Source organism: Aspergillus nomiae (assembly GCF_001204775.2).
Source record: "Aspergillus nomiae NRRL 13137 chromosome Unknown contig00076, whole genome shotgun sequence".
NCBI classification, from domain to species: domain Eukaryota; kingdom Fungi; phylum Ascomycota; class Eurotiomycetes; order Eurotiales; family Aspergillaceae; genus Aspergillus; species Aspergillus nomiae.
In genome coordinates this window covers 20,417-46,794 of record NW_015378131.1, presented here as the reverse complement: position 1 = coordinate 46,794, position 26,378 = coordinate 20,417, and the positions used below count along the sequence as shown (strand labels likewise).

Genomic DNA, 26,378 nt, shown 5'->3' with positions numbered 1-26,378 from the left:
GAACCGGAACCTAATTGAATAGCGGATCTCGGCAGACTCTACGCATAAGGGTAGGGCACAGCCTGAAAGACGCCCCATGGAACTCGCTCGATAGTACGTGAGTTGTGCTACAGGTATCCATATCGCTAAAGGGGGAGTGCAGTTTTTCCTCATGTCACCTTGCGTAGATCTTTGTCTCCCCCTCCACTCGTGGCGAATCCTACAGAGCCGTATGGATCCAGTTAATGGTGTAATACCAGAGCTTCATCTGATGGATGCAGCCTAGATCAAGCCGCATACAAGTAGGAAATAGTACCCGATTGAGAATGATTACCATTCTACTAGGGCTAACAGATTCAAACGCTATGCCGGGCATTATAGTGTAACATGAGGCACCCCGCAAGGAACACCATACGCTCTGGATATCATGACTAAAGTCTGCATTTTGGATCGACAGTAAGTAGACTGTACTACGGATATAACCGGGGAATATGCCCCCTCTTTCCCTAGCATGCCTGGAGAGGCGATAGATCACCATGTAGCTATTACATGGAAACCCTGACGTATCAAAAGTCAAATAGCCAGCATTGTTATTTGTCATAATTAAGTGCTGCTGATGTGGGAGACTCAGATAGGAATGAATAAAACTATAGATAGGAAGCGATATTATACGAATTATCAAACCACAGAGTCTCGCAGCAAGGAAGTGTATATAGACTGAAATCCCGTAGGACCAAAACCACCATCATCAGATCGATCTTTCCCGGAGAGAGATGCACCCGTCCCTAGATGTCGAGAGGAGTCCCCGCTGAGTGCATGCATCTCCGTTATATCGTCCGACTGCGGACTGCCAAACTCGAAGAAATTCAGGTTGATAGCAGCCTCTCCAACATTAGTCTCTTCCGGACTGCAACTGGCTTCCACCTCATAGGCGGTTTCCCTGATGGACTCTCCAATAGCTGTGATGAATTTGAATACATCATCATGTCGGCTCTCGGAGCTGTCGTCTTCTGGGCTATCGGCGGCCTGCTCCTCTGGCAAACTGTCTATCTGGGATATGGAACCGACATCCTCGGTCAGCCTACCATTTGGAGCAATCTCCGGGCATTGTGAAGTGTCGTATGTCTCCAGCCAATGGTCCACGGCAGCCTTTGTTGCTTCTTGGCCCAGGGCGTCTGACGCACTAGCAGGGGTAGTGCATTGTCATACGGCAGACGGCCAGTTGCAAGGCTATAGTCAAGGGTTATAGATATCCGCAGGTATGCCCGAGGACTACTAAGGAAGGCGTCATACCAGTTCGTCACTCTTTTCGCAGTAGTACCAAGTGACATGCCGACAGATGGCGGTTCTATCACCATCTGTGAGGAGCCGATGGCGTTTGTTCCGCATCGTAGAAAAGCTTCTTGTGTAGTAATGTACGCCAACTGCAGAATATGGTTGGTCCCAGCAGCCACATAATCAGCCACGTCATAAAGCATTCTCGAATGTCGAACAATCTCTCCCAGGCGATCGAGACGACGCTTTCGGATCGTCATTTCTGCCTGCGAGGGAGAGAGCTTCACATCGATGGCAGCAAGAACGAGGGGCACGGCGGTATAGGCCAGACTGCATTGTCAGTGTGAGTGCCTATTGCCAATCAACAGTAAGAGGAAGCTTACACGCTCAGAGGCATCCGCTCTGCACGTCCCTGGCCACAGAAAAACTCTATGGCACTTGTTAAACCAGTCATGGCTTTGCGGAGATCTGCGCCAGTTTCTAGCAATTGGCCTCTATAGTTAGTTCCGGTGAAGCTCAAATGCTTCTCGATAATCAACGCCTCGTATTGGGCTAGATCAACACGGGCGGCACTAAAACAATCAGAAACCGGTATAGGCAAGGCGCGGGGTTAACCTACTAGTAATACATCCAAGTCAGATGAGTAAAGAAGGTAACGGTCTCGTGGCTGGTAGACGGTGGAACAATCGAAACAGCCTCCCATTTCGTCAGATACCGCTTGATCCGGCGGATGGCAGCGAGAACGGCCTGGAATTCGGTCAAAGAAAGTGACGGGGATGATACCCCCTGCGAGGAAAAGACCAGCGCGACCATATCGGTGAGAAGAACCGCTAGTTTGCATTGTTCCTGCAGGACCTGAAACAGTTGAATCTTGAGCTCCGGATCGTATACTCGAGAATTTACTATTTCATCCGCGAAATCCTCTTCTGTAAGCCAGTTTGCCCCCATGTTGAATTCTACTGATGTGATTTGAGGACGACGGCGGAGCCCGATAGATAGAACCCGATCACGCAGCACCATAGACCACCACAACCGTTTCATCATGGATAAGTTGATCTGACTATCACCAGGGCCTGGTCCGCAGCCCACAATCATAGCATTTTGGATAGCGCGCATCAACCATATATTGCTGGCCTGGGGATCTTGAGCGGACGTGTGGTGGGCGAGAAGAGCGGAGCCTTGGGCTTTGGCGAAGGCATCATCTTCTGCTTGGAGATCGAATAGTAGCTGACGCAATTAGTGACCGTCCAACAGGCACGAAATATAGTAGGGCTAGCTACCTTAGCACGATCGTAGAATATTATTCTGGCTTTGCGTCTATCACTGAATCCACATTTTTGGAGCGTTTGTAAGGGAACATACTGATGTTGTTAGTAAGATTATATGCCAAAAGGCGAGAGTGTGTACGTACAGGACAACTGGAAAATAGAAGAGCTTGTAAAACAAATAATGATATTGTGTGTGAAGGGGAGTTAGCAGAGATACGCCAAAACTCTGCCTCATCCAGTGCTGGAAGACAAGGATGAATGTTGAGAAAATACTGCCTCGCGAATTCATTGATCGTGGACCAGTCTGGAACACTCAAAGACCCCTTTGAAGCCAAGTATGCCACATCTTCCTGAGGTAGGACGGCCAAACCGTTGAGTGTGAGGAAAGGGCAAAAGAAGAATGATACGCTGCTGGGGGCCGTGAGATCGACGGACGTTTCTATTCCAGCCGCATTTCCAAGGCCACCATACAGCCCATCGATGGGCTCCTCTGGGCGTATAATTTGTTTAGCGGTACCGTCGATGGCATCGTCTCTTCGAGGGGCATCTTGGTCTGTAATTACAGACCTTGCAGCACTAGGAAGGAATTAGCTACGACAGGAAGTCAGGAAGCAGGTGTCGGCACATACTGCCTGCCAGATCTGGACCCGAGTGTGCAGTCACGTCGACCATCCTGGCGACATCTCGTACAAGGACAGCCATGGATAGATGCGTCGCATCGGACCTTGCGATGTCGACACCAATAACAGGCTCGGGGGGCCCGTTTAGTTCGTTGCCACATCGGTCAATGAAGTGACAATCTCGATGGATGGCGATCGTGAATGTGAAAGTGAGAGGTGTTCAAGCATGGATCCGGGGGGAGGAGACTTCCCCGCCCTTCGGCACTTCAAATATTCCCCAGATGGAGCTAGACGTTGTCGATCCTCCTGGTCGAGTGAGGTTTAATATTTCCGAGCACAATCTGCCAATAGAGGCGCACATGACCCAGGGATCAGCGTGGCGGCCTGCGTGCTAACGCCAGTTCCTTAGGGTTACCCCTCTTTACGTGCTCAAACCTAGACCTGAGAGTTATAACGTATCTATTTCTTAATTAAAAATCTATTCCTGGTGCCGATACCCCACAGATAATCCCGCGGCATATTCGGATCTCGGCCCCACTCGCCATGTGAAGGCTAAAAACAAAAACACTCCACAGCAAACAGTACGCTAAACACATCTACCTATGTTGGGCCTTCTTCATTCTCTTCCGCATATCCTTCAGATAGTACCGCATAGGGTAGGTCCGAATGAAGCTAGGTGTAGCAGGGTACACAACCTTCGTCATCCCCCGAACCACCTTCTGCATTCCCCTTCGCGTCCTACTGGTCTTGAGCCCATACCCCTCGCGGATCCCCTCTGGCAGCAAGTCTGCGGTCATCAGCCGCACCAGTGGCATGGAAACACGGATTATGAAAGGAACTTGTTTGTTAAACAGTAGATCCTTGGCAACGTTCTTTGCCTGTGGGGTTATCCGATGCTGTATCTTGTTGATCTGTTCGTTCCAATAGACCCAGAACGCCTCGCGAGTTGGCGGCCACATCTCTGGCTTGACACGGAGTGAAACCGCAAGAACGGCATATTCACGATAGGTTGCCTCGGCAGTGGCCTCATCCATGCGCCCAAAGACCTGCTCGTACAAATCAATCCCAACAGCGTAGAGAGTCGCCGCCACCCAGACCTGCAGGTGTGGATCGTCGGCCGAGTAGTCGGGGCCCTTGACAACGGAATGTGCTTTGTGGACCATCTCAATGATGATCTTCTTTTCCTCTGGGGTGCCGAACGCCATGCAGTAGACGTATGTCATAGTCGTGCGGAGTCGATCCAGTGGACGATAGGAGAAGTTACTGTGTTCATCAACGCCTTTGCCAACGCCCGGCATGGCAACTTGAAGGAGAATAGCCGCTCCGCCACCAGCGAGCAGGATGCCTTCGCGAACTATTTTCTTGATTTTCTGAGGGTTCTCGAGCTCCCTGAGGAGCTGTTCGTCGGTGTCATTGGCTTTTTCATTTTTCGTGGTAATGTCGCTCTTTTCATCCATTTTGAAGGATATTGGAATAGTATTGTCTTAATTAGATTAGCTCAAATGTTCAATCTGCTCACGTCCTAATATTTATATATCAACACTGACATTTCCCATACACTCTAACAACACATGCTGTACTGGTATTCGGATGCTTATGCATACTAGATACCGCGGACCGGACGGACCGCCGACAGCGCCACTCGAGTTCGATAGAACATCATCCGCGGATCCTTTCGAGTGGTGTAATAGCGGGGTAGCTCGATGGCGATCTTTCAGGGTCCCCGTTCGCTAGAGTAAGATGATCAAGTTTGCGGAGTGTCCAAGCGTAAGTTAGCTCCATGCGGGGTGTTACAATCCTTCGTGTCGCCAAGCTCGCCCCGTTATATACGAGGTATAGATATATGGATCTTCAACTATTGGCCGTAAATCAAGCTGAAGATAAAGAACCAAGCTTTTCCCCGCATACCCCATAAATTCCCTCGGCGGACTTGGGATGATATATAAAATAGCAGGACGATAGACTCGCTACACGTAGACCATTGGCACAATGGGGGAGAAATACCTTGAAAAGGATCCTCGAGCAACAAAGCTATCCAGCCTCGACGCACAAATTGAGCATGTGGAAAACGCAGGCTCAGAAGTGCCCGGCCAGCGCCGAAAGGCCGTCAAGCTAAAAGTCCAGCGTCACTTCCGCCGTTTCTGGTTTTGTTATCTACTCGGCGGAGTGATCTTTCTGGCTATCTTCCTTCCACTTCTGTATGGTTTAGGAAACATACTTATCATGATACATGCTGATCGCCTATAGATTTGTCTATATTATTCCTGCCATTGCGCAGAAGATTCTGAACGATGCCGATCTTCCGATCTATGCAGCGCGTATCCTCGACCCGATGCCAGACACTGTCAGCTTTTCCATTGATACTTCCTTGAAGATCCCCGCTGGGCTCTCTGTGCGAATCGATCCATTCTCCCTGTCTCTATTCAACCGCGAAGCGAAGCCGATGGTGCCAGTCATTGATTTATCAGTGGACTCGTACAAACTCAAGGGAACTACGAATATCAGCATCACTACCAACAACACAGAAGTTCTCGACCGGGCGCAGTTCATCCAAACATTAACCAAGGCCGTATATTCGAAACGGTTTACCTTGTCCGCAAAGGGTTCGACAACAGGACATTTGGGGGCTCTCAAGGCAGGCGTGACCCTGGATAAAGATGTGGAACTCGACGGTCAGTTTCTTCGGGTTCTTTATTTGAATACCTCTGATAATGAATATAGGGCTCGACAAACTCAGTGGCTTTTCCATCGACGCAGCCCGTCTTATCCTACCTGCCGAAGAAGATGGGACGAATCTGAGAGGAACCGCCACATTGCCCAACCATTCTGTTGTCACATTTGCTTTGGTGAGTCAGTTCATAGATGAAATCTCCTGGTGTATACTAATTCGATAGGGCAACGTCACTCTCAACCTGAAAACAGCGGGCATTGTAGTCGGGCAAGGCTACCTCGAGAACGTCGTTCTGTCACCGGGCAATAACACGATGCCTTTACGAGCAACCCTCGATATCAGAAAAGTATTGGCGAACCTGATAGACATCCTAGGAGCGCAAGTGTCAGCCTTGATGGATGGCAAATTGGAAATATCGGCGTCGGGAAACTCCACCGTTTACGATGGGAAGCATATTCCATATTTTGAAGAAGTGCTGAATAACCTCACAATTACCACGCGAATCCCAATCATGACAATCCTGAGTGATACGCTAGCTGGATGGAGGGAATCTGGTTTCTTGGATGGGTTAAATGGGACCTTAGGCAATCTGGGAGGCTTGCTCGGCAAGGCTGAAAATTTGTCAGATATCCTTGGAGACTAATTATGCATTTTTTATACTTAACCAAAATCCGTCGACGATCTACATCCCGTAGTCCATGTGTAGACCGAGGTCAGGAAACCTTAACACAGCCCCACTCACTAATATATACACGACGTGGAAGCACAGTGTAGTTGTTATTGTCTATCAATCAGCAACAATGACTCAATCATCGGAATTCGCCAACGCAAGCCAACTGTTTACCCCAGAAGACGTCTCCAAACACAATTCCTCCGATAATCTATGGATCATCATTAATAATGAGATATACGACTTGACCGAATTTCAGAAAGAGCATCCAGGCGGAGCAAAAAGTACGTCCAGTATTTTTATGCGATGGTTCGCAGTTCTAACAGCCCCAGTTCTTCAAGCTGTCGCAGGAAAAGATGGGACAAAAAAGTTCCGCAAATATCATCGAGAGGCGTTGTTGGTGAAATATAGAGAATCGCTAAGAGTAGGAGACCTCGTGAGACAGCCAAAAGGTCGGAAATGGCTTTTCTTTAAAGCGTCAACCAAATAGGTGTTTCCGGCTGCCGGAGATGTGTGTAACTTGTCTTGGGTTGTATATAAACTTCTATTTGAATTAGTTGAGCTGGTGCAATAACCCAAAGGCTTCGTATGGAGCCCAGTTCTCTTCTCATGCAATATCTTGATATTTTTTCCCACCTCCCATTGCATCGTTGCTTTTACTATTTCCCTATCGACCTCCATCGACTTCACCCAGTAGCTTCCGTGTCGCCTGTACATCTATATTCTGCCTTTCTCCAGGAGCATAGTGTAGCATTCAGTGCAGCTTGAGGAACGAGTACCAAGCTCAATATCGATACGGCCTTCCCTTGCCTCATAGTATCGTGTTGAGTGACAGATAGAGAGAGGAGGGCCATCATTAATGTATCATTTCTTCTCGCGCTTGTCGTGGCCAAAGATTTACCCGTAACAACATTTCCACCGATTATTGCGGTATTTTCACCACTGCTCTACCGCTAATAGCATCATTCCTCAACCCATCCACAAGACGCGGCGTATCCGCAAAGTCAAATACTTCTATCGCAGGCGTAATCTCTCCCCTCGCTGCCTGCTGCAGAAGCTCATCCATCTGCTCTTCCGTACCGACCGAAGAGCCAACAATAGAAAGACCTATCCACATCAGCCTTAGACCTCGAGCAGTACAATTATAACTCACCTCTAGCCGCGGATACGGTTGCAGAAATAGGCCACTCCATGTCATTCGGTGGTAATCCCACACCGACAATCAACCCCATATTCCTCACAACCTGCGGCGCCATCTCGAATGCCTCTCTCGTCCCAGGCACTACAATCGTTGCATGGGCCCCTTCTCCCCCTGTCACCTCCCGGATCCTCGCCGCAACATCTTCCGTCCGGTAATCGACAAACACCTCGGCACCAGACTCCATGCTTATCTTTCTCTTTTCTTCCCCGCTATCAATCGCGATGACCCGGAATCCCTTTGTCCGAGCCGCAATTTGAACCCCCAAATGCCCCAATCCGCCTCCTGATCCCGAAATCACCGCCCAATCACCGGAACACAGACGATAGTCATTTAGTCTAGCCACCGCACCAGCCATAGTGAGACCAGCACACAATAAGGGCGCGGCAACTTCATCTGGCACTGTCTCCGGGATGCGCGTGATGAACCTGGCGTCTGCGATGACGTACTGTTGTAATGTACCAGGCACATGGCGACTTGTATTCTTCTGCTGCGCGCAGTAGTGACTAAAACCGCGTTGACAGGCAGAGCAGGTGGTACAGGCGTTATACAGCCACTTCACCCCGACGCGTTGGTTCAGTAGTGAGGGGGAGACGTTGGGGCCGGCCTGGATTACGGTTCCAACGCCTTCGTGGCCGATGATAGGGTTGTAGGCGCCCCAGGCTAGGACGGCGCGGATTTCAGAATGACTGTGGCATTATTTAATGTGTGTCGACTTTCAATCTGAATTATAAATGGATGATAAGGGTAGTCTCACCAGAGGCCTGTACATGTCAACTTTACCAGGATCTCGTCTGGACAGGGTTTGTTGATGGGGATGTCGTCGCGGATGATCATTTCATAATTATTTCCTGGGTTCTGCACGACAACCGCACACTGGTGACTAGATGTGGGATCCATGATGCCTGTTACTCTGCTACTGTCGTTTTGGCGGATTTGTTGTGGTCTACGAAGTGTTGGTTACCCAAAGTGGGTTTTTGTTCTTGGGGTCATTATAGGGTTACAGCCGAAGATACCCAGAGCGGCAAATTCGGTCGGCATGCATCTATATTCCAACCAAACAGCCCTCAATGGCCGCACGTGATCTGCACAATGCTTCTTTGGGCTCTGTATCTACGCATCTTAGTCATTGGGTGTACTTTTGTTATTGTAATGTGAGTATCGCACTCAAAGGCTCTGCTATTCACAATTCATAGCATGTAATGATATTACAAGCCAACTCGGCATGTTCCTAAGGTACCCCTTGATTCAACTTCCCGAGATGAGTGCATGTCAACCCTACGACGACTATGCCTGGGCAATAAGCTCCCAGATCTGGGAGGACTGGCCCAAACTTCTTCGCACTGACGGGGGCATTTATAATGACATTGCAGTCATCCTTTCTGAAAGGTTTAGCCACCTTGAATTTGCAGAGTTTGAATACCTTAACACCGGTTTCAACACCTGCTTTAAGATGACATTCAGCAACAATTTGAGCGCTATTATACGGTTCCCTATACCCGGCACTATCATGTTTCCCAAAAAGAAAACCCGCCATGAGGTCTCTGTCATGCGATTTCTCTCGGAGGTAACTGCAGATAGAATCCCAATCCCGGTGCCTTTTGTCTTTCACTAGACAGTGACAAAAGAGAGCCCCTCGGAACGCGGTCCTTTCATCATTATGAAGTATATTCCTCATGAAGGAAGCATGGGTAGTCTTCTTCAAACACCAGGGCGCCAAGCAGGGGAACGGCCTATACTCAATCCGGATCTCGAGTCCGTTCGGCTAGAGGCTCTCTATGGAAACCTCGCCAACATAGTCCTGTCGCTATCGACAGTTCATTTCAATCGGATAAGCTCTCCTGACAAGAACGACAATTCCATGTGGGAAGTGATACGTCGCCCTTTGTCTTACTCTATGAACGAAATTGTCCAACTAGGGACACTTCCACGATCAAAACTACCGGCTGGCACATACGACAAGGCATCATCCTACTTCGAGGCCCTGGCGGCACTACACATCTCACACCTCAGACACCAAAAACACGAGGCGGATATCCCGACAGGTATTTCGGCGGATACTTTCGCGGATGACTGCCGACGCAAATGTGTGGCTAGATTCCTGTTCCAAAAGATTGTTAGAAACCAGGAGCAGAGAAAACAATGGATATCGCATGAGAAAGGCCCATTTCCAGTTTGGTGTGACGACTTTCGACCAGAAAATGCTCTAGTTGATGAAGCCGAAAGCGTCGTCGGAGTGGTGGATTGGGAGTTTACATATACCGCCCCAGTTGAATTCGCCTATGCGCCGCCTTGGTGGCTCCTTCTCGTCAAGCCGGAAGATTGGCCCAATGGCCTTGATGACTGGTGTACAGAGTATGAAAAAGCGCTTCGGGTCCTTCTTGTCGCAATGCGGAAAGTCGAAGACGATGCGATCCAGAACAAACGGCTACTAGAAAGCCAACGGCTATCTAGTCGGATGCGAGATAGTTGGCAGAGCGGAGACTTTTGGATTATGTATGCCGCAAGGAACAACTTTGCCTTTGATGCGATATACTGGAAAAAGATCGATCGGCGATTTTTTGGAAGCACCTTAGATGAAGAGGACAACGTCCGCGATGTATGGCGCGAGAGATTAGATCTCTTAGAACCAGAAGAGACAAAGCTCATGGAGGAATATGTGGATCTGAAACTCAAAGAGCTGGACACACCCATTCTCGCCTGGGACAAGGACGAGTACACTTTGGAATGGATTCAGAAGATGGGGGCGGTAAGAAAGATTAAGGGGGCAAAGGAGAAGATGGAAAGCTTGGTGTTGGAGTGAAATGGTGACCTAGAGAAGATGATGGAGATGGAAAGGAAAGGGGAAATCGAGAAGTCGAAGGTGGTTAACATGATAAACGAGATGAGGGAGGAGATGGAGAGAATGGAGATACAATGTAAGGCCGACATAAAGGATATCAAGGGAATGGAAATGAAGGAGATACTGGACATGAAGAAGATGAAGACAAGGAAGGAGACGGAGTGGGACAAGGAGATGAAGAGGATGGAAATGGAGAGCAAGGCTGAAAGCGATTTTCTCTAAGCTGCTGTTAGATTTAGCGCTTCCTTTCTTCTCCTACGTCTTTAATCATCGTAGGGACTGCAAATACTCTTTTGGTCAATCAAATTTCCCTTGTGATACAGTACGCTTCCGCGGTTTATATGACACAGAATGGACTTGTAACCGCTGGGAACGCCGGGCAGGGAGGGAATTAAATATATCTATATCAGTGGTTATCCTTTTTCTATGTGGTTTCCTTTGTCAATATCTGTTTGATCCTACTATTTATAGATGTTTTACTATTCTGTATCTCCCCTATTTATTATCTCTTTGTATTTTACTGTTTCTAAGACTTTTGACGCAGAGGCCCGCACCCGAAAATTGGCGGGTTCGGATCGAGTATAGCGGGGAATTCGTACTGCTCTATATAGGTACTCATGTAAATTTCTTAGTCTAATCTTATCCAAGTGAAGGCTGGTTCAAAAATTTATGCCTTAATGTAACAGTTATGTTAATTGCTGAGTTAGCCCACTCTAGCCACTACGTGGTACATAGCAAATATCATTAACGTCATGGATTGAATTAAAGAATTCTATAAGTCACCTTTAGCAGCATCAAAGGCTTGCTTAAATACCTTCCTCATCCCTACCATATCCGTCATTGCGCTCATCATCTGGAATCCCTTGCTGGCGTATTCCCTCGCTTGCTCGCCGGTGTCACAGTAAATCCCAGTAGCTTTTCCAGCGGCCTGGGCAGCCTCATGGATTTTCTGAATAGCTTTCACAAGCTCAGGATGCATTTGTTCGGGGTTGGTGATGGGGTGACCAATATTGACGCTCAGGTCAAAAGGGCCAATAAACAGAACATCAACACCAGGCACGGCAGCAATTTCCCTGACATTTTCAAGGGCAGCTTTTGTTTCGATCTGCACCGCGATGACGAGCGAGCTGTTGGCTTGCTGCAAGTATTCCATACCCGTCAACTCTTTCGCCTCACTACCGTGGGGATGTTGCTCCACGAACTTCTCCACCGCGAGGAGACTCTCAAACCCGCGATTTCCAACCGGGGGGAACTTCGAATATCGCACCACATTTCTCGCATCCTCCGCTGTGTCGATGACTGGAACAAGGATGCCGTGGGCGCCAGAGTCCAGGGCGCGTTTTATCATCCACGGCTGGCCTTCTGCGACACGGACGATGGGCGAGACTCCACATGCTGCCGAAGCTGCCACAATTTCATGCATCGAGTCGTCGGAGATATTGCCGTGTTCGAGGTCAATGAGAAGCCATTCAAGGTTTCTGGCTGACCTGCATATGGTTCTGGTCAGGTTGGTTCCGGGGAGCATTTGCCAGCCTCCGAAGGAGGCTCGCCCTTTGTGAGAGATTTTTGAAGACGATTAGCTGCTTGCATTGTGCTGATATTGTTGTTACTGGTAAATGAGAGTAGTGGTGAAGAGAGGATGGGACTAAACAAGGAAGAATACAGCAATCGACGAGACTCTTAATACTACGATAACGGACAGGGCTCTCATTTAGTTTCATACATCAAGTATATATTGTCGGCATAGTACACCGACCCAATGACAAACGCAAAGTAGACCCTCTAGTTTCCCTACTAAGTGTAGATATGTCGCCGTTCGGCATCGTCGGCTTTCTATGGTGGATCAATGTATGCTAGAAGCCGTCCCGTCGATCCCGAGTCTCCGTGTAGGCCGTCCAAAGCCGCTCGGGAATTTCGGGTTCCCCATGGGGATTCTATACCTATACATTTTATGCCCCATCATTCTCTATGGACCAATCATGTACAGGATCCATTGTGTCGCTAAAATTACCCATAATCACGGGTTTCAATTGCAAGATTCCTCGATTTCGAGAACCCGCTTGTTTATCTTTACGGGCTTCTTCGGGCCCGGTATAGGTTTCCCCTACCAAGCAAGGTTCCTTGTGCTGTTATGGATGGAATGGCTCATCATAATGATACCGGCCTGTCATCATTATGTATCCTAAGCCGTGTCATATAGCCATTACATCTGATCCGAAGATACACTTTCTCTCAGTGTGCTAACTATGGATGAGCTATACCGTCCAGTAACAGTCTTTTCTGAATGGTACAATACATGTCACCCCTTCAATATTCACCTGGCAGCAATTTCCTAAGCCAGATCCTGGCGCATTAATTGAGGCCCAGTTTTCGTTGCTACGTGATTATACATACTTGTGGATAATAAATCTGCCCAATTTTGCAATGACACACTGACAAAAGGGGCAGCAATTAAGATGCTACAAAGAGCCTTATATGCCTCATATACCTGGAACGAAAATTGAGAGTGAATTATATACGGCCCTTGTTTCTGTTCTCTAACATCATTCAAAAGAAGTAGAAGTGGTTGGCGGCTTTTAAAGAGCCATCCACTTTAATCAATTCCCAACTGATCCTAAATGATCACCCGATTACTCTACTGCCTACAGCTTTCTATCACGGACTAGATTTAGATCATCGACCACCACTACCCCATTGTAAGGGACCTATCGCATCTTGCCCAGTTTTGTTACGTGGTTGCGAGGACTTTAATAAATAGTCAAACAATGGGATACAGTAAGTCCCGGTAAAGATGCTTTCCTTCTGCTAGCCAAGGAAACATAAATATGGAAACGAAATATCTATCGAGAGTGGTGAGATTTAACTATTGCGTCAATGCCCACTATATCTATGTCATTAAGCTTGTCCTTCCGGTCCCCAACATAGCACCAACCGTATATGATTAATCAACAACTATCCGCAGTCTGCTGCTCCTCGCAGCCTCGTCTCCACCCGACCGTCTCAAGGATCTCAGCCCAGAATCCCTTCGGTGGAGATGTAAGACCCGCCTCATACGCATCAATCATTGGCCTCTCCCAGATCAAGTCCGCCTCCTCGGGGCGAACCACCCTAGTGCGCCAAAATATCTTCCAAGAGAAATAAAGCACCGGCGCTAGAATGAGCATAGTGTAGTGCGTGAAGAAGTTCGAGACGTCCCACGGGATGAAGCTGGAGTACCCGTAGAAAATAACGATGAGACATTCCCCGACCAATCCAATCCAGGCACTGTACGGCTGGAAGTGTCCCAAGTAGGGGAAGGTGTTGCGATCGACGGACTGTGCTTGGCAGGCGCGATAGAAGAAGATGTATGTAACACAGATAACGATGTAGTCGATGATCGCTCCAGCGGTGATGAGGTTTGTGAGCCAGGTCAGGGCTTGCGAAGACCCATTGCCAAGTGAAAGAAGCGACAGCAAAGGGAAGCACATCACGACTATCACACAGTAGATCGGGACGCCGTTGTTTGTGCATTTCTTCAGCAACCTGGGCGCCCGACCGTCCAAGGACAGACCGTATAAACTTCGACTCGCACAGTACATGTATGTGTTCCCAGCCGAAAAGATGGTGGTTATGAGGGGAGCGTTGATGAGATGCGGGAAGCCTGCAACCTTCATATTTTGCATTGCGAGGATGAATGGCGATGCTGCCTCGGTACTGCCTCCACCATTCGTCAAGAACACTAACACTAGGGTGGGGTCGTTGTAGGCAACGAGGATTCCAACACTGATGGCGGCCAGTATATAAACGAAGAAAAAGCGGTAGTATATGATTTTGAACGCGTTCTTGATGTAGATTCGCGGTCGTTTCGCTTCAGCGGCTAGTAGGTTTATGAACTCTGGGCCCATAATAGTAAAGCTGGCAGTCCATAGCGCAGCAAGTAATCCCTCAAAGCGACCTAGGCTTCCGGTGTGAAGGTACTCGGCCATGGGGCCCGGGTCGCGCCAGGCTCGAAATCCAAAAGCGTCATGCTGAGGATTGCCGCCAACCATGGTGATGAATGTGAAAAGGAACAGCATGATAAGCAATGTGATTTTACCCCTGGAGCCCCAGAACTCAGCTTCGCCATATACCTTCACACCAAAAATGCTTAGGATACTAAAGAGATATTCAGTTTAATATTCCGTATATAGTAATATGGAAGGTAGAGCATGTTCAGCTAATCTTACGCATAAGCAGCAATGCATGCACCACACACGGCACCTGTTGGGATATCATCTCTCCAAAATGACAGCACCATGTTGATTGCGGTAATCTCGAATGGAATTGAAAGGGCTTCAAAAAGGAAGAAATTCCACCCAGCCATAAACCCAAAGGCATCGTCGACCCATTTACCGGCCAGGCGGATAAACCCACCCGGAACAGGATATAACACGGTCATTTCAGCCAGGCAATTGTTGACGCAAGCAAGTATGAGGCAATATATTGAGTAACCCAGAAGCAAGCTTAGCGGACCACTCTTTGCCAGACCACCGCCAATGCTGATGAAGAGTGCCGTACCGATAGCACCGCCTACCCCCATGATCTGAATTTGCCGGTTTTCGAGACGTCGCTGCAGCTGATCATTATCAGTGACGACCTCTCCTGGCTTCTGGATATCCTGGGCATCAAAGCCATTGATGCCATGCCTGGCATCCTCGATGGCATCACTCGTGGGGGCTTCCTTTGTACTCATGCTTATAGAGAAGGAGGTTAGAAGGAAGATATATACAATTCGAAGAGAAAGAGGCGTATCACGACGGATCGTGACATTTATAATGCTTGAGATCTCTATGGACATCCCAGGAATACTCCCAGCTCCATAAACCCCGCATCCCTTTCTCCACGCCCCCATACATTCTATCAACCTTTCAAAAACAATCCTCGGCCTTCGCTAGTCTCCTAAGGAGCATAGTGCGAAATCACGACGGCAGCGATGCTGACCTTGCTATGCGTCCTCTCAAGCTCATTTACTGATCGATTAGCACCGTGGCATCTGTAAAGTCAATATATATCACATTCCTATTTTATTTTCCTTTAATATCCTTGTCCGCAGGATCATCTTTAATCTATATGCAAGATAGTGATAACACATCTCGAACGCGAACGTCCTGTCGCTATATTCGGATGTCACGGAGTCTAAATTCGTCAAAAGGTTCCTAGGAATGATAGGCATCGCCAGCCTCAGCCGAACGCCCGAGGAATCCGAGATGGCGTCCCAATCCGATCAAGCCGAGATATGACATTCATGGTTGGGTACCATCAGATAATCGCCTTTCCGTACCATATTACATACGACTAATCGGGAGTATGATCCGAGCTGGGTGTTAGGGCCAAGGTCAGATAGATGTTCTCAGATCGCATCTCCAACTGGTCATCAGAATCATATTAGGTTATATAAACGACCTCATTACCACACCACCGTCCCCAGGTTCCTCGCAAGCATACATCATCCTCAAGATCTTCAGAGTCAAGTACCTACCCCCACAAGAAACATGTCCACCACAACAGTTGCACCCACGATCGCCCACACAGTGGTTGGTCCTGTGAGACTAACAGGAGCACGTCCAACCAACAAATTACCTCAATTCCTCATCGATGAAGCACAGATTGAGGAAAAGCAATCCTTCGATCCCAACCGACACATGAACTATCAGCCTCCTTCGAAGATCTACACCATGAAGGAGATTGGTCTTGAAGGCCAAGGAATCTCCCCAAACGCAGTCACGGCGCCATTCCAGCTTTTCACTGAGGAAGCGATTAAGCAGATGAGAGCGAGATATTCAGCAAGGCGGTATTGGATGAATGCCAGTACACGTCGGCCTTTGTGAAAAACACTATTCGGGGGATGGGACCAGCGTAAGTTGGGATACAATCAGAACGGAGTCCTGACGTATGCTGAATACCGATAACAGACGCGCACCATTTATCTGTGATGCCTGGCGCTCCCCCGAAGTTCTTGCGAAGATTTCAGAGGTCGCTGGCATTGAGCTTATCCCTTCCATGAACTATGAGATTGCCGCTATCAACATTTCCGTAAACGATCAGACTACGACAGTCATGAAAGCAGAGGATGATAATTTGCCTGCCTTCGCATGGCACCGGGACAGTTACCCATTCGTCTGTGTTACGATGCTCTCTGATTGCACCGGTATGGTTGGAGGAGAGACTGCACTCAAGACGGCGAGCGGCGAAATCATGAAAGTTCGCGGGCCTGCGATGGTAAGCTGCGTAGATACCTCCAGAATACGGCGTCATGTACTAAGTATTATTTAGGGAACCGCTGTTGTTATGCAAGGTAGATATATTGAGCATCAGGCACTGAAGGCATTCGGAGGACGTGAGCGGATTAGCATGATTACCTCGTTCCGCGCAAAGTCTCCGCATGTCCGAGACGAGACTGTCCTTACTGGGGTTCGGCCTATCAGTAACGTGTTAGAGCTGTATAGGGAATGGTCCGAATACAGACTGAAGGTCCTCGAGGAGCGGATTCGGGCTGAATTGGAGAACGAACGGCAACAGCAACTGGGCCAGCGCCCCTTCAACGTCTCGGACATGAAGAGGTTTTTGATCCAACAGAGGGAGTTCTTGGACGCTACGATCGCGGAATTGATCCAGTAGGCTTCCACTATTAGGACCACGTTACTCGTTTATTACTATGATTTGTTTTTGTATCGTGAGCAAATGTACCCTCTTTTCTAGCTAGAACAGCATCCAAAATATATATTACATGCCTCGCAAGAACATAACAATAATTTGTACCCAATTTTAAATTGAAATAGGGAACGAAGTAATTAGACAGGCTTTCATATTCCATCTTGATATATTACAAGTACGGTGGTACATGGCAACATATCCAGACAGATGGACATCCATAAGAATAACGAAGCCGAAAAAGCCGAGAGATTTGCCGCGCCATCGGATGAGCCTCCCGAGGAGGTGCGGGGGACGAATAAGAATGGGAGGATAAACGATATAGTGGGACTTGGAAGCTTGCCTTTCATGGTAAAACTATCCTGCAAGAAGGCAAGAAACACGAGAGCCAGTGAAATACTGTAAATGAGCAGTTGGGATAGGGCTATCTCCCCACATGGAACTGGCCTCATGATCCACCAGAGATAGCAACTCATTTCGAAGTGCGGGGTACCTATAAGGCATATATGAAAATCCTGACCATCAGAGTTATATTGTTTTACCCCCATCCCATATCGAGGTTTTAGAAAAGATGGAAAACAGTTCGAGCTATGGGCCGCGGAAGACAAGACGAACGGCAAATGCGTAAGTATACGCCTGACAAGTTACGTATTGAATTGGATAGAGACTTACCTGGTTCGCAGATGCATTGCCTGCCGTCATAGTAAAATAAAATGTACTGGCGAGGCGCCATGCGCCAATTGCCAGCGGCGTTCACTGAGGTGTGAGTTTGTGGAGGGGGTTAATCGGGTGGTGGTCTCTGAGAGGTCGGTTTGTTGTGAATCTTGTAGGAACTCGACTGATGACACAAATAGGATAGATATCTTCGACAGTTAGAGAAAGAGGTTGAAGAACACCGCCAACTCACTGGAGTCAGAAGCCCTCCGGAGTCGCCATTGGAGTCGCAGACCAGGCTGAAAGACACAAGCACAGCGGATTGCACGGACGAGCCATTGCAACTACAAGGCTTCGGCTATGCGCAGAGTATCTGGACTAGTCCTTTTACCCTACCTTCAACGACCATCCGGAATAATCAGCAAAATAAACGCACTTGGAGTAAGCGTGCAAATTAGGTCTGTCCCATGCAACACTAACAATAGAAATAGTTTGGCTGGCTCCGTCCTCAATGTGGTCATTCACGACTCGTCTAACCATCATGATGACAGAGAAACTGCAGCTCAGAAACACACATTCTTCCCCTATATCAGAAAAGGAGAGCTATCCTATCCGATGGGAGGCCTGTCCAGCCGATGAACCCCCCGACATAAGTGGCCTGCCATCCCTCGACCACGCGCTCTATCTGTCCGAGACAGTCAAATTCCACCTGGGGCAAAGTTACCGATTGTACAATGAAGATGAATTTATCCACAACGTGCGCGAATTCTACTATGGGGACTCTGCGAAAATGGCCACCGACAATCGACTATGGTTTATACAATTTCTGTTGGTTTTGGCATTCGGAACTGCCTTTCTCCACCGGTCGAAGCGGGCAAAGGAACCCCCTGGTTCCAAGTTCTTCACCCGTGCGATGGCCCTGATGCCGGACCACGCCCCGCTATGGAAGGGAAGCCTACTCGCCATTGAAGTCTTAGCTATGGCTGGACTGTATTTATACTCGATCGACCAACGAGAGTCGGCACATATATATGTAAGGCTTACTATTCTTTTACCGGAGTATTTTCTCGCTCACGCTTGTTGTACACAGGTTCGCCAGGCGATCCAAATCGCACAGTTCGAAGGTCTACATACCCACCTCCCAGAGGAGCAGCTCGGCGCCGAGACTGTGTCCCGATGTCGTGACCTGTGGTGGACGTTGTACATCCTGGACCGCCATTTCTCATACTCCGTCGGGCTCCCTATGATGACACAGGATAGCGACATCAGTACGCCAATCGATCCGCCAAGCACATGTTCTCACCGAGACATTGTGATGAGCCTACAGGCCAAACTGGCACACTTGCTTTCGAACATCCTAAACAGTATGTTGGCCGTAACCTCCAGATTGCATCTCTCTCTAATAATATCCTACCCTAGCCGTGTACAAAACCGAGAAAACCCAAGTCGGATCATTCCTGGAGATGACCAGGTCTACATTACATACATTAGCAGGACACGCCCAAGAGGTGGAGAAAATCATCCATGTCCGGTTCTCGAATTCCGTCGATACAATGCCCAAAGGGACGCGACACATCACATTGCTGTACCACCAGGTATGACCGGAACAGATGGCTGCGAAGTTCCATGAATTCAATGTCTTAACTGACCGTGCACAGTGCGTAATCGTCGCCACCAGGCCACTCCTCCTTTCGGCCCTCATCGAGCGATTAGAAAATCTCGACCACGAGAGAGAATACTGGCGATCTTTTCTCGCTCTCACGAAAACCCTGATATCCATCGGGATCAAGTCTGCCGTTAAGATGCTGCAAATACTATCTAATGACGATAACCTTCTCGGTAAGTCGCCTAGAGTATTACATTCCTACATCATCAAACCAATCCAACCCAACTAACCATATGCTGCAGAAATATTCCTCCCCTACGACCTCGAATTCACCTATGCGGCAACCCTGCACCTCGCAATGGCAAACGCAGTCTTCCCACAAGCCCTAGACGGACAAGCCTACCTCGAGGAAGCGCACGGGATCCTCGACGAAATGATCTCCAACGGAAACAAAGTAGCCGAGGTACGGAAGGCAGAGCTCGTGCATCTCGAAATGCTGTTTGAGGAGCTTGCCACGAGGGTAAAGGCTCAAGGACTCCAACCTCTGACGCTCGTGAGTCCAGCAGATGCAGGGGCGGTCCCTCAAGCCCAGGGAGTGGATGAGGATGGAGAGGGCGAGACGGTCACTGATATTGGGGTTTGGGATCTCCCCATCCCCGGTGACTCGCTTACTTCACATCCGGGTGATATGCAGATGTCGAGTGTGGAGTTGCTTAATAACATTGGCATTTCGTCGTCCGACTTTCTGTATATTGTGGATCAGATTGGGAACCCGGATGTTTCGTACAGTATATTGGATCTTGGGCGGGGTGGAGACATGAAATGATTAATAGGGGGGGTGTTGCTTTCACTAACTGATGATAAAGGAAACCAGCTCTTAGATTGCGTGGTGGGACTTGTTTTCGATACCTGTCTCTTGCTCAAATTCTAACAGATTGTTTGTTTGGTGTGTGGGATGCCTGTTTGATCAAAGGCGAGGGAGAGGACATCATGGCTTACACTTAGATTAGACTACTAGAAATCGCCGAGGCGTTCTGTTCAGACTTAGAGCTGCATATTCCATGGCACAATAAAGGAGAGAGAGGCCTAGCTCAACACACCTGGGAAGGACGAGCAGGCCTCGGTGCAACCCAACACTTTTTCAGGGAATGTCAAGGCCTCCCAACAACCACTTGAACGAGGCCCAGGTGTCAATGAAAGGCATGGGATGGATGGCTGCAGCACCAGCTCATCCACCAAGACAAGCAAAATCAAACCGACTGAAATGACCCGACCAGAGTCTCCCCCACGGCCTATGCGTCGTGGAAGCTCTCCCTTACATTATTAACTAAATCCATGTTCCTGTAGCGATGCCCGCAGCTGAAACAGAACTTCCTCTCTACCCCTGTCACTAACATCAACCCTCGTACTTCGCGACATTCCAAATTTCGATCAAGGCATCAAAAACGGGCCGCGCCTCGTTGTTTGAATTGGCCACTGGTTTCAATGATTTAGGAGTAGACCACCTGATACTAGTGGTATTCTCTGTTCGAAAGCTCCCATCCTCATCGCCATATCTGCTGGCTAGTAAGGGGGAGACGATAGCAGGGAGAGTAGACGGTTTACGCAATGCCAGGTAGGTAATTTGTGAGCTCACAAGGACCTGAAGCGTCTTCCGACTGCCGGCCAATTTGCAAGCCTGGCGCATTGCCACGGGGACATCTATAGGGGTCACTGGGATTACGTTCGGGGCTAATCAATGTTAGATATTGATCTCCATTGGAAAGTGGACAATAGCCTGCTACTCACATCCCACATGCCACCACCGACGTCGGTATCTCTTGGCTAAATAAGTACAGACCTCTGCTTTGGCAACAGCAATGATGATTAAGTCACTCTTGCGGTCATCTTTAATGGCATCTCGCATGCATTCACATTCCACTTCCACTTCTGTTCTCTTCTTCGTCGCCTTAGTGGCTTTCGTGTTGGTTTTTTCTGCAGGCATGATATGTAGTTAGGCGTGTTAAAACGGCACAGGTGGAGTGGGGAATAAATATCGCGAGCACAGAAGGAAACAAAGAGATTGAAACTGAAGTTCAGAACGACCTTGGGGCCCTAAAGAGACAAGACTTTAGAGTCTGTAGATAGGCCATCGAAAGAACAAAAAAGAACTCAAGGTCCTATTCAAGTCGGCGTTTAGATAGCGTTTTATATGCGGGAATGACTTCCGAGCTCAACAAATAATTACCTAAACGAGGCGTATGCACATACGTCTAGATTCGGTCATGGAGGAGGTTGTTGCATGCATACCATCCTACCGCCGATACCACATCCTCGTAACCCTAGTGTGCCTCATCTTCTTCTGCAGCTGGAAAATACCATACAAAAACGCCTCCGGCGTTGGCGGACAACCCGGAATATAAACATCGACTGGAACAATCCGATCCACGCCCCTTACAACACTATAACTGTAATGGTAATATCCACCCCCATTAGCGCAACTGCCCATACTGATCACCCACTTTGGGTCTGGCATCTGATCATAGCATTGTCTTAGAGCCGGGGCCATCTTATTGGTGACCGTGCCAGCCACGATCATGACGTCGGATTGTCGCGGCGAGGCCCGGAAGATGATTCCCAGACGATCTTGGTCGTAGCGGGGCATCGAAACTTGCATCATCTCTACGGCACAGCAGGCCAGGCCGAAGCTTAGTGGCCAGAGAGAGCTTTGGCGGGCCCAGTTTACGAGCTGGTCGATGGTTGTCCTGTGCGGTTGTGTGTTAGGGACCTGCTCTGAGTGCTGGGTGTTGGTCGGCGATCTTACAGAACGTGTTCGGCTTTGTTAGAGGGGGCTCCTTTGGTCTTCATGATTGACTTGGATTTAGGGAAGGCTTTGGTGAGGGCAGCATGCGCTTCCGTCACTTTCGCTTGGGTTGAGGTGTTGTGTCGACGTATGCAGTAAACTGTCGGGGTAACCGAGGATAGTAGTGATGATGGTCTTTGCATAGTGCAGAAGGCACCTTTTACAAATCAGTCTCTAGCAACGGTGATTGGAAGGAGAGCATGGATTGCATATCTCTGTCCTACTTACTCCGAGTGAGCTGTACAGTGTTCATGTTTGTAAACTGCATATAGGGCTTATCTCGGACCCTTGGGCGGAAAGCAAAGGGGGTGAACAGGACAGTCAGAATTAGAAATTCAGAAAGAGTACCCCGAAACAAATTGGAAATAGACACAATGAAAAGCATATCGTTTCAAGGGGTATGTTATTTTCCTGCGAAGTGGGTTTTCCCCTACTATGTGGGATTTTCCCGACTAATCACTGCGACAGCGAAAACTGGGCCTTGCATGACCCATACTGCGCACTCTGTGGATTCCACGGCCCCTGAACCATGCTCAAGAACTTAATTTGCGCTATAAAGTAAGTTCCACAAACATATATATCACAAGTGAAGGGATAGTATGGTCGCAATCTTTACCCTATACGGTCAATGGGTCTCGGGACTGATGACAAAGCGCACATCTCATTTGCCCGATAATTTTATATGGCGTTGTTCACCTGCCACAAATACCATATTCAAATGGAATAATTCGAGGACCAAATCTGGACACCACGAATGGAAGACGGTATATAAGAAGGTATCCAAGGGAATCAGATAAAAAGAAAATTGACCGCAGCTGGCAACCGCACATCACGAATGATGCCGGTTTCTCGCCAGCGTTATGAATGCGGCATTTGCCACCAGGTATACTCGACGAGCAGTCACCTGCGACGACACCAAGCGAAGCGTAAGACTCGATTGCGAGCGTATATAATAATATGTATCTAACGAGCTTTTTAGATGTACCGAGAGAGCATTTCATTTGCCAGTTTTGCGAACAAAGTTATATGCGACGGTATGTGTGCCGATATCGTAATACCTCACGACAAAGGTCTGATTATAGCACCCACAGGGACGTTCTTCGTCGTCACTATGAATCCTGCAAGCAGAAGGGCAGCAAGCCAACTCCATCTGAAGGGAAGCGCGGTAGGAAGCGGAAAGCTTGCGATGCATGTGTCGAGAGCCGTACCCAGTGCGATGGAGAGCTTCCATGCGAGACATGCCTTCATAGGGGATTGAACTGCTCACTTAGCCACATAGGAGAGCAGGATTGGAAACCTAGGGGTAACGGAGACGCACAGAAAAAAGCAGAGGACACGAGCATCAACAAAATCCCAGTTGAGTTCCTTCTAAATTATACAGATCCAGCCAGCAAGACATTATATGACGTTCAACGGATACTCGCGGGGTGCGATAAAAGCCTAGGAGAGTACGCATTCTCTGAGGAATATCAAATGCCAAATTCCGATGGATCAACAGAGCAGTGGATGGGGCTATTTCAACTCTTTGTTAACACATCCGTGTTTGATAAGTCCGACGACGATCAGTGCCTTATGTATGGGCTGGACAACACCGGAGAGCTGGGCAACACAGCCTCGAGAATCATAGGGCTGCTGAAGCACAGTCCTGAATCGCAGTTCAACAGCAAAAGGCACCCTATTATCGAAGAAGCTAGGTGCTTCTTCTCACCAAAGAATCTCACTGCTTTTGTCAATGCATTCTTTGAACATTCATACAAAAGCACACGTTTCATTCATAAAGCATCATTCAATGTTCATACTAGCTCACCCCAGCTGCTACTGGCTATTGCTTTGATGGGTGCGACATGTATCTCACCGCAGGATGCATCTTCCGCAGCAGTGTACTCTAATGTAGCTGAGTATCTCATTTTCGAGGGACATGATTTCGGACAGGTCTTGAATACGGACAACCCGTCTCTAACCAAGACGAATATGGAAATTCTCCAGGCAGCAATGCTGGTAACCGTCATTCAGGGGTGGAAAGACGATATATACATCAAAAGGCGGATTCGAACTCAGCGATTCCCGGCTCTGGTTTGCGCTACACGGGCACTACGACTGACGCAAGCTACCAATGACGCTGTCAGCGACACAAAGCCCCTTGAGTGGGACAAGTATTTTCAGAGCGAGAGCCTTGTGAGGTTAGTCCAGCAGGAATACGCCGGGCTAGATCTAGAACTAAATTTCTTCGCAGGGCCATGGCTTGGCTTTACCTTATGGACTCACATTTGGTAGTCTACTATCGCAACCCGCCACACTTTAAAATTGCTGAAGCTTGTTTTGGCTTGCCACAAGATGAGGAACTTTACGATTCAATGGAACCATCTGCACGGGTGAAATTGGTGCGAAATGCGACCAATCACAGGCTCACCCTGACCTTGAAGTCCGTTATCCAACGGTTGATGAAGACAGACAATGGGCAATTTGACGAACTGCTTTCCCAGCCATGCACATTATTTGGTCTGTTTTTAGTTCTAGGGAGTACGTTGCTGGATTGTAACCTTACTCGCTTAGGTGTCACTGACTCTTCATTGGCATAGGTCTCCATTGTGTACTGTTCGATTTGCAGGCATTGAGCACCTGTGTTGAACTATCCGGACCCTTTGCCTCTCTTGATGTTGCTCTAGATCGATGGAAGCAAATATGGGACTTAGCATATACGACAGTGAAACCTGATGACATTAGTCAGTCGGGGTTTATGGTACACGCTCTGGAGCTCTGGTGGCTTGCAAAGAAACTTATCCACAAGCCAACCGGGATATGTCCAGAGAGTGAGTTTGCGGCGGACTCCATGAGCACGTTTCACCAGATGATCAAGGACTTAAAGGGCTTTCATTCCGTACAATGAGAAGCTTCATATCGATCATTGGTCCCCGTTTACCATTAATAAACTCTTTGCTTCCCGTTAACGATACCAAGAACCCATAAATAATGGAACAGCAAGAAAAACAAAGAGGATGGCATATCCCTTGACGGGCGACGCCGACTTTTGAATGCTCTTTAAAACAATAGTCTATTTAAATACATCCCAAGTTTGGACCCTCTGTGGATGGCTTTCATGCAAACAACTATCCGGGTTATGAATTCATCCATCCATACCAACGTTCACACCGTTCACACCGTCCCAAGGAGAAAATCTCATTCACGGTGGGCTCTCCATTCCCTCTTTTATCGAATAACACACACGGCAACGATCACGCACGATGTCTTGGTATCATAACGGAATCGAAGACACAATAACAGATTCGTCGAGAACCACCGAATCTCAGAGCGAGAATGGCACTCATCAAGTCGCCCTGACGGCATATAAAGTACGAGATCTCGCTGCATGTCTCAAATGCATGACCCGTGCGCAACTAACCGAGGTTCTGCAAACCGCTGGGGATAATTACATCGAAGTGCATAAGCTAGTGGAGTCTAAGGTATCCGAAAGGATGGACGACAAGGCTCGGATGTACCGCTGCGAAATGAGCGATGTCGTTTGCTTCAGGGGCTGTCTGGAAGCGGCCCGAAAGGCAATGGCGGAGGCAGAGAGTCGCGTTGAATTACTGCGTACATGGAACAGCTTGCCAGACAGTGGCAATGATGACTTCACGAACATGGTTCAGCTAATCGCCGATCACTGTGGGCCATTCGCGCACCCCAAAACCCGGGCTAACGGGCTCACAATGCTCTGTGAGCTGTGCTATGTTCTCATGGATATAGCTAGGGATGACTTTTTTGAACAGGATCGGAGTAAGTACGGTTGGGATGTGAGTCTGGAAAATGCGATGCTAGAGGTAGTCACCGCGATGACGCCAGCTGAGAGACAGTCTGTTGTCGACGATGCTGACTTGTGGTCTGCTTTGCTTTATGTATATGAGGAATCCGATTACAGACTGTTTCATGCATTTAAAGATGTGATAGATGAGTTCCCTAAGGTGGCTAGTGGCCCTGAAGATGGAGAGGACAACGATGAGTTACGGTCTCTATTCGAAGAGTCTGATCAGGATACAGGACAGAGCGAGAACGACATGTCGGAGGTTGAATAAATATACATCTTCAT

At 48.4% G+C, this 26,378-nt stretch overlaps 10 protein-coding genes across 10 annotated transcripts; 5 read left to right on the top strand and 5 right to left on the bottom strand.

The window, feature by feature from the left end:
- Positions 1 to 657: 657 nt before the first annotated feature.
- Positions 658 to 4,599, bottom strand: ANOM_005442 (uncharacterized protein; the record flags this gene model as incomplete). Its single annotated transcript, XM_015550699.1, has 8 exons — positions 658 to 1,162; positions 1,273 to 1,584; positions 1,638 to 1,826; positions 1,874 to 2,481; positions 2,535 to 2,615; positions 2,666 to 3,075; positions 3,152 to 3,246; positions 3,743 to 4,599. The coding sequence occupies 8 exons, from the start codon at positions 4,597 to 4,599 to the stop codon at positions 658 to 660; spliced, it is 3,057 nt and encodes a 1,018-aa protein (XP_015408515.1).
- A 532-nt stretch (positions 4,600 to 5,131) lies between these two features.
- Positions 5,132 to 6,456, top strand: ANOM_005441 (DUF3712 domain-containing protein; the record flags this gene model as incomplete). The annotated part of the gene is made up of 4 exons (XM_015550698.1): positions 5,132 to 5,340; positions 5,390 to 5,814; positions 5,864 to 5,988; positions 6,037 to 6,456. The coding sequence occupies 4 exons, from the start codon at positions 5,132 to 5,134 to the stop codon at positions 6,454 to 6,456; spliced, it is 1,179 nt and encodes a 392-aa protein (XP_015408514.1).
- Positions 6,457 to 7,405: 949 nt separating this feature from the next.
- On the bottom strand, positions 7,406 to 8,581 carry ANOM_005440 (zinc-dependent alcohol dehydrogenase; the record flags this gene model as incomplete). Its single annotated transcript, XM_015550697.1, has 3 exons — positions 7,406 to 7,590; positions 7,637 to 8,370; positions 8,439 to 8,581. The coding sequence occupies 3 exons, from the start codon at positions 8,579 to 8,581 to the stop codon at positions 7,406 to 7,408; spliced, it is 1,062 nt and encodes a 353-aa protein (XP_015408513.1).
- Positions 8,582 to 8,942: 361 nt separating this feature from the next.
- ANOM_005439 (uncharacterized protein) lies at positions 8,943 to 10,745 on the top strand (the record flags this gene model as incomplete). The annotated part of the gene is made up of 3 exons (XM_015550696.1): positions 8,943 to 9,248; positions 9,297 to 10,430; positions 10,503 to 10,745. 3 exons carry the CDS (start codon positions 8,943 to 8,945, stop codon positions 10,743 to 10,745), a joined length of 1,683 nt encoding a protein of 560 aa, XP_015408522.1.
- A 550-nt stretch (positions 10,746 to 11,295) lies between these two features.
- ANOM_005438 (HpcH/HpaI aldolase family protein) lies at positions 11,296 to 12,048 on the bottom strand (the record flags this gene model as incomplete). Its single annotated transcript, XM_015550695.1, has 1 exon — positions 11,296 to 12,048. One exon carries the CDS (start codon positions 12,046 to 12,048, stop codon positions 11,296 to 11,298), a length of 753 nt encoding a protein of 250 aa, XP_015408519.1.
- Positions 12,049 to 13,468: 1,420 nt separating this feature from the next.
- Positions 13,469 to 15,234, bottom strand: ANOM_005437 (uncharacterized protein; the record flags this gene model as incomplete). The annotated part of the gene is made up of 2 exons (XM_015550694.1): positions 13,469 to 14,657; positions 14,729 to 15,234. 2 exons carry the CDS (start codon positions 15,232 to 15,234, stop codon positions 13,469 to 13,471), a joined length of 1,695 nt encoding a protein of 564 aa, XP_015408525.1.
- Positions 15,235 to 16,033: 799 nt separating this feature from the next.
- ANOM_005436 (uncharacterized protein) lies at positions 16,034 to 17,159 on the top strand (the record flags this gene model as incomplete). Its single annotated transcript, XM_015550693.1, has 3 exons — positions 16,034 to 16,332; positions 16,454 to 16,760; positions 16,815 to 17,159. The coding sequence occupies 3 exons, from the start codon at positions 16,034 to 16,036 to the stop codon at positions 17,157 to 17,159; spliced, it is 951 nt and encodes a 316-aa protein (XP_015408520.1).
- A 764-nt stretch (positions 17,160 to 17,923) lies between these two features.
- On the top strand, positions 17,924 to 20,278 carry ANOM_005435 (fungal specific transcription factor domain-containing protein; the record flags this gene model as incomplete). Its single annotated transcript, XM_015550692.1, has 7 exons — positions 17,924 to 17,953; positions 18,047 to 18,287; positions 18,338 to 18,879; positions 18,937 to 19,210; positions 19,266 to 19,441; positions 19,505 to 19,685; positions 19,755 to 20,278. 7 exons carry the CDS (start codon positions 17,924 to 17,926, stop codon positions 20,276 to 20,278), a joined length of 1,968 nt encoding a protein of 655 aa, XP_015408523.1.
- A 1,467-nt stretch (positions 20,279 to 21,745) lies between these two features.
- Positions 21,746 to 22,437, bottom strand: ANOM_005434 (NuoB/complex I 20 kDa subunit family protein; the record flags this gene model as incomplete). Its single annotated transcript, XM_015550691.1, has 2 exons — positions 21,746 to 22,196; positions 22,256 to 22,437. The coding sequence occupies 2 exons, from the start codon at positions 22,435 to 22,437 to the stop codon at positions 21,746 to 21,748; spliced, it is 633 nt and encodes a 210-aa protein (XP_015408524.1).
- A 717-nt stretch (positions 22,438 to 23,154) lies between these two features.
- Positions 23,155 to 26,364, top strand: ANOM_005433 (uncharacterized protein; the record flags this gene model as incomplete). Its single annotated transcript, XM_015550690.1, has 7 exons — positions 23,155 to 23,220; positions 23,274 to 23,328; positions 23,386 to 23,505; positions 23,574 to 24,474; positions 24,528 to 24,814; positions 24,874 to 25,104; positions 25,577 to 26,364. 7 exons carry the CDS (start codon positions 23,155 to 23,157, stop codon positions 26,362 to 26,364), a joined length of 2,448 nt encoding a protein of 815 aa, XP_015408528.1.
- Positions 26,365 to 26,378: the final 14 nt, after the last annotated feature.